This window comes from Haemaphysalis longicornis, unplaced genomic scaffold, assembly GCF_048455015.1.
Source record: "Haemaphysalis longicornis isolate Haplotype H1 unplaced genomic scaffold, Haemaphysalis longicornis Haplotype H1 scaffold_8, whole genome shotgun sequence".
In the NCBI taxonomy this organism is placed as follows: Eukaryota; Metazoa; Arthropoda; class Arachnida; order Ixodida; family Ixodidae; genus Haemaphysalis; species Haemaphysalis longicornis.
In genome coordinates this window covers 131,449,096-131,464,276 of record NW_027526445.1, presented here as the reverse complement: position 1 = coordinate 131,464,276, position 15,181 = coordinate 131,449,096, and the positions used below count along the sequence as shown (strand labels likewise).

The following is a 15,181-nucleotide window of genomic DNA, read 5'->3' as shown; positions in this document are numbered from 1 at the left end:
GAAAGGTTCTAGATCATACACCCCACGCATCGATCATCAAAGAGGAGAACAATAGTGTAGGCCTTTGTCTCATAAACCACGTATTAGTTTACGCTTAGATTTTTAGTACACTCTTAGGCAAAAAGGACTAAAAGTTCGTCCTTTCGGGGACTAACGGCCTCTGCCACAATCATTAATCCCTTTGGGGACTAACTGCGAGGGGACGAACGGTTAGTCCCCAACCCGGATGGTCCGTTTCGATACTCCCCAAGGACGAACTGCGTAGAGTGCAGAAAAAAGAAAAAAAAACTCCGGCACCGGCAGGGATCGAACCCCGGAAACATGCACAAGGAACCCGACGCGCTATCCGCTGGACCACGCCGCCGGGTGATAGATGCGGTAGATAATATTCAAGTGTACAGCGTGTAGTTCGTGCATACCGCAACAGATCCATTGCAACTGGTGCCCGAATTTTTATCTGTGCAAGCAAACGTGACCGCGTTTTGCGCCTTGCGCTTAGCGCTTTGCTAGGTTTAGGGACTATTGCTCAGTTCGATTCGAAGTAGAGCCTCACAACCATAGTGCTTCTCGTAAATAACAACCAACTCGTCGTCGCCTAGTTGAGATAGGTAGCTGGGCGATCGGACGACTCATTTGTTTCCGCACAAATTATCGCAAGCTGAGTGCTTTCTTAGTGTTCGATACATATGTTAAGTGCTCTATGTAACGTATGTGAAAGGGTTCGTCTGTGTGTGTGTCAGAATAAGGAAACATGCCATATTTTCCAGCATCGGCGAAAGCGAATTCGGTGTTGCTTAGCCTGAATTCTTCAAATTCGCGTCGCTAGACGATTGCGACTTGGAAATGCAAGTGGGTTTTACAGCAGTTGCAGCAATGTAATAGCTTTGGTGCCCAAGGCAATTATGTACCGAGTGTAAAAGATAACTTCGAGACGCTTACTTGTAGCGAGCATTTTTGTTTTGCAGTTGTCATCGGCAACATGCGTTTTTTCTCGTCTGTTAAACATATGCATATTCATTACGCTCAGGAATCCACTTTTGCTATTGTCACTAATTTTTGCGTTACTGTTAAGGCGCTTAAAAGCTTTTATTGGACGTTATTACCACACACGAATCGTATGCAACACAGCGTATCAACATAACCTCGCCGAGATGCGTATGGCAATCGCGCGTCGCCGCTCCTTGCCATTACCCGCCGCTCTACTAACCCTGATTTTCTTATAACTAACATCGATATTTTCTCCCGTGGCACCATCTAAAGCACCGAGTGACTGCCATGGCTTGTGTTTTGGAAATATAAAACTGTTCGCAGACATATGCGCGAAAGGGCAACGACGACGCCATTAGGGGATTAACGACGCAACAAAGAGACTAACTGCATGCTTTTTGTCTTCCCGTTACTCCTTATAGATCGACGGGGACGAACAGTTAGTCCGCATTTATGCACACGGCACGTACTCTGCCGCAGATACTCCCCTTGAAGATGAACGGTCGCCCGCGAAGACTAAGGGCTGTATTTTAGTCCCTATTTTAGTCCTTTTTGCCTAAGAGTGTAGACTCGCTTTCTTAGTGCGTGAAAAATCGTCGATGCATGGGATTGTTCTTTGTTTGCAATTTACGCCTTTGAAGATTTGCAATTAATCCACGCAGCTGTTTTCTTATCCCTAAGTGTGAGCATATCAATTCGCATAAAGCTAATTAATCTTGCGATCTTACTAAGTTGTCAGAAGAGCGGTTACAGGATGTTCCATTAATACATGTCACTTCCTGTAACGGCGCTCTGTCACAGTACTGACGTAACGCTTTCTATTTGGCGTTTCCCTCCTGCCCGGCATCACTGATAAAGCTGCAGTTATCGCCAGCGATTTGCTCGTTGCAGCACACGCTTCTTGTAGTCGCTGCTTTGCTTTTGTCGCGACATTCGTTTGAGCTACTGCCAAATGCTATTATTGCTAAAGCGAAAAGGAACCAGGTAAATTGCTTCTGTGATGCGTTATAGGCGTTCAAAGAACGTCAGATAAGGGAGAAAAAAATGATGATTCGACCGAGTTTCAAACTTGTCTTGGCAGCCTAGACACGTATATTAGTTGGCTCTAAAATTTCACAGCCATGTATAGACATTCCTACCGAGCATGCTGTAAAGCGTTTCAGATGCTCGAAATGAAAATGTTTGAGACGAATTATTAAGAGACGGCGCAGGCAGTTATAATCGATAGTACCCCCTTACAAGCGCGGAGTAAGAACGGAAATAAACCACCGCTGCTCGCGGGGTGCAAGTTAAGCCTGCTCTTTCTCCTTGTTGTTCCATTCTGTCAAAATGGGTCACGAAAAACGCGTCCCGCGGAAAAAAAGTCGCGCCTGTAGCGAATTCGGCTTCTATTTCGCATATCCGGTTTTTGAAACAACGGATCCCCTTCCGTTCCGGACCGTTCTTGCAGCAGCCGTAGAGAACAAAACAGGCTCAAGTCGGAGTCCTGCTTGCTGCTATGCGTCGTGACGTTCCCATGACGGAGTCCGGCGCTGTGACCTCCTTGTGACGTCAGCGGCAGAAAAACCGGTTTTCCGCGTTGGAGTGCAGATGTCTTAAAGCAAAAGCTTTCATAATGGGACCGACGGGGTCCTGTCAAAATACCAATGCATTTCCCCATGGACCGGTTGGTCACATACCAAAGAGCTCTGATAAGATCTCTGCATAACACGTGGCACGTGCGTCAAGGTGGGCTTCCCCGGTGCCAAAACGGCTACTTGAAAAGCGCGAGTAAAGAAACGTTCTAGATAAGACAATGCACGCATCGATCACGAAGGAGGAGTACAATAGTATAGGCTTTTGTCTCATAAACCACGTACTGGTATACGCTTAGATTGCTAGTAGACTCGCTTACTTAGTGCGTGAAAATTCGTCGATGCATGGGATTGTTCTTTGTTTGCGATTTGGGTCTGTGGAGGTCTAACGATCGACTGGACGCACGCTCATCGAAGGTTGGACGCACTTTTAGCTTTCGCGCTTCTCTCAACTGCATTTAAGAACGGACGGTAAATTTTTTCTACTGTCTAAGCAAAACACTCGATACTCCTTCGCAGAGGGGCTACGTCACCACCGGCAGTCACAGGAAAACGTGACGTAAGAGTTACGTGACGCGCGCGATCCAGTGAGGTCAATTATAAGATCCCTCCGTTGTATAGACGTTGTTCGGGCTGCTGGTGATTTAGCAAACCACCAGCAGCCCGAACGATATTTTTTTTGTTTGTGATCTATACCTGAATTTGCAAACGGCAATACTGAAGCAAGTACACCGAACAAATAAAAATATTTCGAAATCCGGATCTTCCTTCTCTTTGTTCGGTTACTCTTCTTTTGGAGAAGAGAGTGCATGCTTTGCAAAAAGAAAGAAAGAGAAAGTGCACGCTACTCACCGAGTTGCTGAATTTCGGGAACTGCCACGCACTTCCGCCAACTGCGCGGCGGTACGGACTGTGACCGTCGACGACACTGTCGTCTCCGGGGCCAGGCTCGATGTCCTCCATGCCGTATCCCTGCGCAGGAAGAGAGCGAGAGAGAGAGGGAGAACGTTAAACAAAACCCCGGGCCATCTCCACTAACGTGAAACCTGGGGAGGTGCGAAGCATGCAATGCATAAGTGTATTCCTGGCGCCTTTACGTTTTCGCCAACGGAGATGAAGCCGTTGGGGGGACAGAGGTACACAGCTTTGCTTTAAAAGTCTCTCGTCTTTGAAGCACGAAGCTCTCTAGCACGAGGCTCAAACGAGTGTCCCGGTGATTTTTTTTTTAGTATGCGTTACGAAGCGCTCCAGCGCGAGGCCTAAACAGGTGCCCCGGTGTTTTTTAGCACGCGTTACCTTCTATCGGGAGGTGTAAACAAGTTTACCGGTGTTTTAGTACCGTGACTACATGAGACGATGATCACGACGACGACAGGAGAAGCCATCAACCCCAGCCCCCATGGGGCTTCGCCCCTAAAATGTCACACACTTTTCCCCGTACTGTTCACTACAAACTAGCTAGGTAACACAGTGTGGGTGGAACCAGGTCGTTTTTGCGGGAAATCAATCGCGTTCTTATCATCGCCATGTAAGGGCAGAGCCGTAAACGCTAGCGCAGCTGTACTATACTACCGACACTACGTTGCCGCTGTTATTGCCCAAAAAACATTTCATTGCGGATAGTGCGGCGGTTATTGGTTTGTATCGAAGAGGAAACAATGTACTTACTATAGTATGGTCATTACTGAGAAGTTTTTGGTATTTCAAGGTTCATTCGCATGAGTTCACAATGTTAAGGGATACGTTTTTTGAAATTTCGGTGGCTCTCGCCACCTGGTGAGAGGAATGGGAAGAGTCATGTGCATATTCACCATCATCATCATCATCATCATCAGCATCATCAGGCTCCATTTGTGCCCACTGCAGGACGAGGGACACTCCCATGTACGCAGAGTCATTAATGCATTGTGACGCCCAAGTCCACCCTTTGCCTCCGAATTCTTTTCCATCATTTTTTCAATCCTGCAGACTCTTAATCTTGCCTCTGTCATGCCAGCCTCTGCCAGCCATGTTATCCATACAAGCTCGGCGTCTCGAATGGAAAGAACATGACAGGGCCGTGGTAGGCTGTGGAGGCGCTCTTGGTCCAAAACTGCGATGCCTCGCGGAACCTAGTTCGTGGCGCCCGCACTGAGAACCCCTGAACACTTCAAGTTCGCAGCTGTCTCGTAGAAACTTTATAGCATTCGCAAAGAGCCCCTCCCCCACCGCCTCAACACTCACAACTAATCGGTGTAGACAACTTATTGCTGGTGGATCGCTTCCAACATGACCAGTCAGCCATCTCCCGCTGCTGATAATTTGTTCCGCTGGTCTTATATAGACCAGGGCATCACCAAGAAGACAACAGTACCTACAAATTCGAATGTTCGTTATTAGTAGCAGGAGTAGCGTTATACCTTATCAGTGTTATTATCAGCCGTTATCACAGCTTCAATTCTGAACCTATCCTTGCAGGAGAACCCCCTTTTTTCATAAATGTCGCTGTAGCAGAATTAATACATTCGGCGTTGGCGCTAAGACAAAGCATAAAAGAAGCAACACAAATATTCCAGTGCACGGAACTCAATTTGTTCAACGTGAACTTAGAGTAGTCATTCCGATACCGCGAAGCAAAGCAGTAACAACAACAGAAAAATAGAACTTATACGGACACTGCTTCGAGGAAATTAGATGAAGGTATCGCACAATATCGCCGAGTGTCATCGAACACTGAAAAACGTTGAACGCCCTCTCGTGGGCGGGCGGGTCGGAAGCTCTTTACCAAAAAATATTGACGTGAAATGCTGCGCTTGCAGTTTATTATGAAGTGAACCACTCTCCCCGCACACGCATCATAAAAGTGTAGCGTTTTACGAAACGTAACTCGATATCCCTGTGCGTAGAGGCTGGCACCACTTACTCGAACGGGGGAAGGAAGGGGGGAACGCGGGAAATTTGAAAGTGGACTCTGTCTCGTCGGAACGCCTGTCCATAAATTCCACCCCAAGTGCTGCCTTCGTCCACGCTGTAAAAATGGACGCGTGCGTGTTTCGACTCAGCGTGAGTCTGTGTGTATTAGTATAGAACGGACGAAGTTGAAATTCGGCCGCGGCGCACGTCAGAAAGCATTTGGGCGCTGTCATCGAAGAGCGCGTCTCCGGGAGCGGGTAAAAAAAAGAAAGAGGGGCTAATCTACCGCCAAATCGAGTTTACCGGACCAAGCCCTCCGAGGCTAAAACGTATACATTTCGAGTCCCCGGGCGTAATGCGCGTACATCGTGCGTCGTTTTGTTTGCTGCCGCCGGCGTAATTGCTCGGATGATGCTCCGAGTCTGGACGCCGGTAATTTAATGAAAGCCGAAAGCTTCGGTTCGGGCCGTGCACGGCGCAAGATAAGGTCGGGAAGGAAGTCAGATGCGATCACTCGGAGCTCTTCGTCATGCGTCCTAAGCGCATGGGAATTGATTTAAATAAGTGCATCGCTCTGCAGCCCGCAGCGCATTTTCGTCCCTTTAAGGATCGCTAGTTTTTATTTCAAAGACTTGTTGTTTGTACGGCAGCACAGTGTATGTTTTAGCTGTTCTGGAGCAACGTCGTTGCCGCTGAACGAATTCTGTGCAAACTCTTTTTCCGGGCAGGGCGCCTACTGTACAGTGCAGGGGACTCACGGCTGAGACCACAGAGTATCACAATAATATATACAAATCTGTCACTGTCATCCCGTGGCATCGTGCGCGCCGCCGCAGCATCTGGCAACGTTCTTCTCCTACTTGGCTTGGCTATAGCTACATGGCTTCTTCCCTCTCCTGAAGCCGAAATCCACAAAAAATTCACGTTTGTTCTCTTATTTGTACTCCACGAAGCTTTTAAAATATTATTGACAAATAAATGTCTCGGAGCTCCATTTGTGTTATAGTTCAACAATTTCAAATATTAATCAACAATGATATTGTGGCTTTTTCGCTGCCACAGGCAACTTTTCATCCTGTCCATTAGCCATGCCAGGACAAGTGGGACGTACCTGCCCGGTGTACACGACGGAACGCTCGCTGAAGAGCGGCTCTCCCGGACACCACTGGCGCCCCATATTTGCGTCTAGTGTACGAAACTCTGTGGCTGGGACTAGCAGATCATAGGGGGGTTCACCTCTTGCTCGCTACCAGCCCAGCAGCTGTGGGTCAGTAGCTATGACCGTTGCATTACATCGGCACAAAGTCGAGTGTTCGTATCCCGGCAGCAGCGGTACTTCCTCCCACAAAGGTTACAAAAAAAAAAAAAGAGCCAATATTTTGAGCGTACCTTTGCAGATCCCCGGACGTTCTGAACTCATCCGCAGCCAAGGCGCACCTCACTGCCCATTTATTCGTTGGCGCGTAACGCCGCAGTTTTGGACATTGGACATTACTTCCGCAGTTTTCGACATTGGAGGTTTTTCCAAGTAGCCTAGCAGCCTTCCTGAAATATTTCTTCGTTATAGACAATATCGCGCGCCTCTCTCGCGGTTTCGGTTTCGTTACAAACAGAATAAGTGTCACTGAACTAAAGCGTGGCCAACCAAAGTTCGTATATAGTTCGCTATAGCCGATAATTCGCCAGATCAGTGCTCGTTATAACGAGGTTAAACTGTATGATATTTCTGAGCCCCACAAATCTCGACTCGTGTGCGCCAAACGAGTCGTGATACGAGCTGTATAACAATGCACGTTAGCGAATTCTCGCCGTAATTGAGGAGATGACGACAACATTTAAAGACGTGACAGTTTTGTTCTTGTTGAGAGCGATGAGACAACTCCATGCTCGTTTGCCTCTGTGATATGGGCGATGTCCCTGTCGAAGTGGCCGGTTTTAAGACGTACTTAAGCACGGTGGGACAACAACCGGCATTCATCGCAGGATGCCTAGAGTTTTGCAACATCCGTTATTTTACGGCAGCCAAAGGTGTCACCGCTATTCCGACGGCCGTCGCTAGAGAAGCCAGCGCCCCCTTGTATCATAATGTAACCCTGTGAAGTGGGTCAATAGCTAAAGCCACAGCCACAAGTCCAGGGTATTTACCGTTTTCAGAGGAATCCCCAATGCCCAGGCTCCAAAGGCCGACCGTTCAGGAATCTGGCAAAATCAATGCAGCAAATTGATATTTCGCATGGAGCAAGGCATGGACTTGAATATGAAGGCGGTCAGGAGTGATAGCGGTGTATTTAAAACTGATAATTCCCGCGGATTTTGAACCTCGTAGAAGAGATTTATGAGCTTGGAAGTACGCAGACGACAAGCTTTCGCCTTCAATCTAAGCTGGGCGAAAGTTATTTGCATTAAGCTGAATAACTCAAGAGTACCGTATTTGCCCGATTCTAGCGCACCCCCGACAGTAACGCGCAGATACTCATGAAAATCTGAAAAAAATATACTCCGCGAAATGTTTTAAAAATAAATATTTGCAAATTGGCGTACGCATTCCTCAATGCCCATTGAGGAATGCGCACGCCAAAATTTACTCGCGTGATGCTGGCGGATTGTTTTCGATTGGATCGAGTTGGATTTTGGGAGCAGTTCGTATTCATGACGAATCCGCTGGACGCTTCGAAGCCGATTTCAGTTTTGCGCCCTATTGTAACGCGCGCACAAATTTGACAGCTACTTCTAGCGAAAAAAAAGTGCGTGTTAGAATCGTGCAAATACGGTAATCACTTCCGAAAAAACAGCCATGAGCCAGATAGCTGCACCTGCGCAGACCGGTATCACTCATGAGTGCGTAGGAATACTTACAAGTGATTAAACTTAAGCAATGCGGTGTGACTCATGAGGTATATCACATCAGCTCGCACTTGTTTCGCGGTGCGGAAATGGGCTCACCCCGGCTCGTGCTCATACCTGAATCTTGAGCATAAATGAGAGCGAGTGAGTGAGTGTAGTGACAACTTAGCGCAGCGAATGCCGCTTCACTTCATTTCACTGACTCAGCTGGGAACTCATTTATGACGAAAAATACACGCGGCTTGAGCATCCACGCAGTTTACGAGGTATACTTCTAACGCGCGCTTTTTTATATACACTCCTGCTGGATGACTCGACATTCCGAGAAAACTCATTCAAGCGAAATGACATGTTGCTGGCGTACTCTGACACGGCTTTCGTGTCCCTGATGGCTCACTCTGGGTTCACGGAAAACTAATTTAACGAAAGTGACATGTTGCTGGCGTATTCTCGTCAGGACCAGTTAAGACCACTCGCGTGCATGTGCGCGATGTGCGCGCTTGCGTATACGCGTGCCGGCGTGTAGTTCGTACGCACGCATCAAAAGAGCAGCCATCACTGACAGGAACCGAACCGAACCCGCAACCATGTTCTGAGAGGAAGGAACTTTCTACGCGTGCGCCCGTAACCGAGAACCCGCGTTGCACAATTTCCGCCACAACACGAGGGTGGAGGAGTTCCGAAACCGAACTGAGCATCTGGAGCACGAGAACGAATTCGAATTGCTGATCAAGAACAGCTGCCCGAGCGCTGAAGAGGCGCAGAGCATGCGCGGAAAAGCCGTTCGGCCAGAACATAAATATTTCAGCGCCAAACCTGCAGCCGCGGGGTCCGCGTAGAAATGGCAAGCATATATCGTTATACGGCCCGAGTTCATTTTTGGCGGTTTCGTGAGCTTTGCTTAGCTGCTTATATTTTAGTTTTTAAAAACGAGATGTGGGAGTTTGTCTTTTCTTTTTTTCGTCGTCCGGAAGGATCGGGCCCGGCGAGAAGCCACCTAAAAAATTCAGCGCCGTTCCATTATGTATAAAGCTGGTCCGATGCATCGCGGGATATATTAAGACGGCACCGGCGCTATCAAAGAATAAAAACACGCGCTCTTGGTGACCAAAATAAAAAGAGAAACGGGCACGAAACCAGGGCCTATACACTGTACAAAGGCAACCACCCCGAGTCACTGCATTTCTTGCCGTTGCAGTATTTTGAAACTTCGTTAATCTCGTTTTATGATTTTATGTGCATGTTCTCTGAAAAGATATCAAGCCGGGAAGTGGAATGCGTTTAATGTATTCCGAAAAAGCTTGTTTAACTCGGTCTTTGTTTTTTTCTTTTTCCTCAGACAATACTCATAAATAGCTCAGAATGTATTATTGGGCCTGGCTTTCAACACGCAGGAAAAACTTCGTAGGTCTGTTACTAACACTGCCTCTGAATAACGAATCACCACGTTCAAGGCAACTAATTTAACAAATAACGAGGCCCGATGTGGGACCCTTTAAAAACACCACACTCAAAACGTCATGATGTCATTCTTCGCATGCATTCTATAGCGCGAACAACTGATGGATTGGCCATTCAGCCGTGTTGTGGAGAAGCAGACCCTGTAAGGGTTTTTTATTTATTTATTTATTTTTGAATGAGAGGCATTTTCGCGCTTAGAGCGAACAAATTCAAGGATTCGTACTTGAGACTGGCCAATAAAAGCTCTGCGAAATAATAACCTGTTTAGAATTCAAAAGGAACCCGCCACGGTGGCTCAGTGGCTGATTAGGCGCTGTGCAGCTGAACCCAAGGACGCGGGTTTCAGCGTTTCTGGTGGAGCTGAAAAGCGAAAACGCCCGTGTGTCAAGAGTGAGAGCGCATGTTAAAGATCCTCAGGCGGTGTAAAATAATCTGGAATCTTCCACTACCGAGCGCCTCATTTCCCAGGTGTTGCTCCGGCGCGTCAAACCTCACAATCAATCAATCAATCAATCAATCAATCAATCAATCAATCAATCAATCAATCAATCAATCAATCAATCAATCAATCAATCAATCAATCAATCCAAAAGGAAACCGCTGGAGAAGCGTGCCCCACGCCTGCTCTGCCCTGAAGCCAAAGTACAGGTGCCGTCAAAAGTAACCGGACACGGTCCCGTAGATTTACAGGAATTTCTTCTTCCGGAAACTGCCTGGCTGCATTGGCGTGAGTTTAAAGGAGTTTTCCCGTATAGAAGAAGCTTCCTGTAAACCAGTAATAGCTGTCGTAAAGCCAGTAGGACAAGTATTTTGTGATATTCACAAATGCTTGTTCCAATTACTTATGACGGCACCTGTATCTTCTTCCCTTTCCACTAGACTTATCCCGGCTTTGCGTTTTGAATTGCCCGGTCGCTTTCAGTTTCGACTTTCCCCACACGGCAACCAAATTTCCCATTAAAGAACGTTTAAATTATTCACCTTTGGCATAGATTTACGCTCTCACAAGTTCCCATCTCACTCTCCCTATTCTTCTCGTTTTATCTCTTACCTCTCTCTGTACATTTTAGCTCTTACCTCTCTCTCAGTACGAACCAATGTTTTCTAGTCAACGTTTTCTGAAGTTTTTAGCTGAGATAAAACTTCTGCAGCTCTTGTCATATCACGCGTAATCATCCTGGCCCGTTACACCAGCCATTTGAATTGTTTTTTGTTTCGTTTCACTTTGTTTTACTCGCAGGTTTTAGTATTTACGCTCGTAACACTTATTAAATAACTCGATCTTTGGCGCTCTTTGCCCACGTTGGCCTTGCGCCATTAAACATCAACCGCCATCACCATCATCTCTCTCTGTACTTGCCTCTTCGTTTTCTGTGCGATTAAGACTAATCTTATCATTTGGGAACCTAAATGTATGCTCATTTCTTTCCTTTCGCAGGATCAACGAAATTTCTTGTTATCCGCTCATCGCTCAGCGTAAGGGCGTCTCAGCGCTGTGTTTTTCTTTTTTCTTTTTTGACGAAATATTACGCTCGCCAGCAGCCACAATAACCCAGGGAAGAATCTTATACTGGGCTCAACTAAGGTAAGGTAAGGTAAGGGCCTCATTTAAGGTAAGGGAATACTTTTGCAAAACTCAATCGTTTCGGTCGTCTTTTTTCCCCCGGACTATTCGCGACTGGAACAACTTGCCCTATGACATGGTATCGGCCATACCAAATGATTCGTTCTTTTCGAAGTTGGTGTAACGCGTTTGGTTGTTTTGAGTGTTTTTCTATTTGCGTTGTATAAACCTAACGATTTTATAGGTGCTTATTTGTGGTGTATACCTGCATTGTACAGATGTTTTGTGCGCTTGCAATGCTGTAAGGCCGGTGTGCGGCGAACTGCAACCCTGTGTTATTTTGTGGTGTTCTCCCCCACTGTAATGCCCCTGGCGCTGTGGGTATCAGATAAATAAATAAATACACTAAGCTACACCCTTCGGGTGAAGGCGACGGACGGCGACTAATAATGTTCGCGCACTACGGGTTTCGCAACCAAGTCTCTACGTGGACGAAGCGGTGAACGGAATTCAGCGAGGGTCCGGACGAGCTCCACGCGCCGTCCATCGTCACGCGCAGCCGCGGCGCAGTTCATTGCGCCCCGGTACGTATACGTGCCCGCTCTGGGGAAACGTGCAGGAGGCACACCTGGCGTACGCGACACGTAGGTATCCGTGCATCCGCGGAGGGACAAAACTAAAGTTGCCAAACAAAAACGAACAGACGAGATGCCAGAGAGAGTAAGAGACGCGGTTCATTAGAATGCAAGGAACTCTACCGGTGGCCGACGTGACGTCCGCACCTTCGGCGTCATAAACTGCCCTTTAGAGACGATAAGGCACCGAGAAAGGCTCGGCAGGACTCCGTGGAAGACGTGCAGACACATGGATGCACGCTTCCCAGCCGAGAACATTCCAATCCGTAACGCTTGGATTCTGCCTTTAGATCCGTACTTTATACAGATGAGTGGCTGCAGCTTTGAAGCCTCCCGCTATTTCGACGGCAGTCGATACCCACTGACACCACTACAAGACTGCCGTCTGTTTTGACAATAGTCACTACCAACCGCAGCACCACAGCACCTCTGTGGCGCTACCTACACACTCCAACGCACTCTACCCGTGTATGCTTCCCCCAGTTCATGCAATAATAGGGGCATTTGTTTTACCTGAACGGGTGCAAATTAGTGCAGTGTCGTGCAGAACAGTGCAGAGTGCTACTGAGGATATCAATTAGTAAAAAAAATGAACATATGCAGCACTGCTTGCACCAGTGCAGCCAGTTCAGGTAAAAAAAAATGTCTCCAATGCAACTCCCGTAGACAACCATCCGAAAGTGCCGAATAAAGCTCTGGAAATCATTTGAACATAGTCTTTTGTGCTAGCGTGGAAGTGTATACGTGGAGACCTCAACGACATGTTCGAGGTGTTTTGTGTTTTTCTTTTTCGTGCCTTTGGCCAGCATGCAACGCAGAAGACTGTGCCACCCGTCATGTCGCTTCGTATTTAGCACCGTAGTCATGACGGGCGGCACAGTTATATATATATATATATATATATATATATATATATATATATATATATATATATATATATATATATATATATATATATATATATATATATATATATATATATATATATATATATATAACTGTGCCGCCCGTCATGACTACGATATATATATATATATATATATATATATATATATATATATATATAGCAATTTCACCGAACAGCTCATTGGCAGCTCTCATACATTACTTTGTAAAGTAGCGCATCCAACGCCGTCTCGTCATTTTAAAGAGAAGCAAATGCGGCGGATTGAATATATGCACGTGTCAAAAAACAACATACGATTTTTTGTCGTGCAGTTAGCCGCCGAAGAGAGTACGCTGCGAGGCCAAGTTCGCACACGGTCCGCGAACGTCATGATTGAAACGTTACGGTCAACGTGAAAGCCACCACGTCGGAGCGGTAAACGAACGCACGTGCGTGACGCCAGCGACTACCCCCTAATCGCACCGCATAAAATTTGCGAGCGTATATGCATACGCACTGCAAGTCTCGGATTTAGCCTGCCTTCCACTTTTTTGCGTTTTTTTTCTTTATATATGTCTGTTTCGTCGACGTCGTGTTTTGACTTTCATCTATCTCTAGGCATACAGCGGCGTTGCCTTAGCGCGCGATAAATGCGGTACAGGTGTTTAACGACTCTGTTTACACATCTACGCACATGTTTCTTCCGCTCTTTTTCGTATTTTTTTTTATAATTCTACAGTTTCGCTCGCCGACAGCACCGCGCGTTCATCTTCGGTGCGGATATTGTTTTCCACACCAAACATTCCTTCCATACCTCAACACACCATAGCAGTACATAGGAGTTGGCCACGCCACGGCAGGTGCACATAGCATACGAACTTTCCGGCGCTGACACGAGAATTAGTTTGAAGAGCGAAGGAACTGCGGTTAGGTGCGTTGAACGCAATTTAGCTCGAAGTAATGACAACTTTCGGGGCGCACGCGATCGGAATTTTCCATAAAGCCAAATGTGAAATGGAAATAGTAAATCTATAGATGTAGCACCAAATGCGAAGGCATCCATTTGAAAATCCGAATAAATAGCCAGTTATAGCAGAGCGTTGAACGAGCCCCAATACGTCGCCCAGCATGCGGCGGCTCCTCTACGCATGCGCACAACGAGTGCCGGGCCTTCCGCGCCTGCCGGTACCGTACCGGTAACGATAATAACCGCACCTGTTGCTGCTATAGCGGCGTAACGGGCCATCAAGATTGGCACGCTTCGCTAGTGTCGGTAATCAAAGTTGCTTAAAGGAGCCATGAAGAGAAAATACAACTTCGTTTAATTTGAAAGAACTAAGATTCAGTATCCCACTCAGCTCCATTACAGCCACAAAATATGTTTTTTAACGAAAGAAAAGCAAGAAGTATTTAAAAACTTTCAAATTTTGCGCCACAGTGACGTGTTATGAGCAAGAATGACGTCATACGGGCCAACAATAAAACATAATTTTCAGTGCGTTAATTGCACGTTAGCATTCATGTGATGCGGTTAAATGGGACTAGAGGCCCCATTACAGACGTCCAGTCATGTGTCGTCGTGACAGGTCAGTTAGGTGGCCCCCCATCGCACAAACAAGGTTTCGTGACGTCATAGAAAAGTTGCGGGAAATTGGCTAGGGGGTCGCGACTGCTTCACACGTTTTCTTTAATATCTCCGTTATTTGTTCAAAGATTGCGATGATATTGGTATCATTGTTATCGGGACTAAGCAGTCTTTCTAATAAACCCAACTTGTATTTTGTCTTCATGGCTCCTTTAACAAGTGTTCACGCAGCGAATGTGGTGAAGAAATTTGAAAAAAAAAAAAGGGGGGGGGGAGATGATTAACACGAGGCAAGAAGACGGGGAAAAACACATGAGGAAAATACATCCGGATGTAACTTTCCCACGTGAAGGATAGCATACTAGGCCGTAGCCTGGGTAACATTCCTGCCTTTCCTTTGCCTTTTCTCTCTCCCTAAACAACATAAAGAATAATAATACACGCGTGGCCCCTTGATACGTAAGGGTCAGCTAGGTAAACAACACGCATATATACGGTGCAGCCTGCACCCAGTTCCGACGGCGCGAAGTCGTCGCGGCCGTGGATTCTTCGCGTGACAATCGACGACCGACCAGCGACTCGCGCGCGAGAAAGCACACATAGGAAGCGGGTTCCCTGAGGCGATCGCTGCGACAATATTTGGTCGCGAGCGAACGTGCTATAGCGCAGCAAGCCTCCGCCATACCGCGATGAGTGATATGTGTGTGTAAGCGCGCACGACACTACCCTCGGACGCGACCTCCCCCCATCCGA

At 47.0% G+C, this 15,181-nt stretch overlaps 1 protein-coding gene across 2 annotated transcripts in view; it reads right to left on the bottom strand.

Annotated features, from left to right (window-relative positions):
- The window catches only part of LOC144148985 (homeobox protein Meis1-like), a 383,179-nt gene that overhangs the window by 262,105 nt on the left and 105,893 nt on the right, over positions 1–15,181 (bottom strand). For both annotated transcript variants that reach the window (XM_077680507.1, XM_077680508.1), the window contains exon 7: positions 3,414–3,533. In XM_077680507.1, coding sequence (XP_077536633.1) covers positions 3,414–3,533 — 120 coding nt within the window. The remainder of the gene's footprint in view (positions 1–3,413; positions 3,534–15,181) is intronic.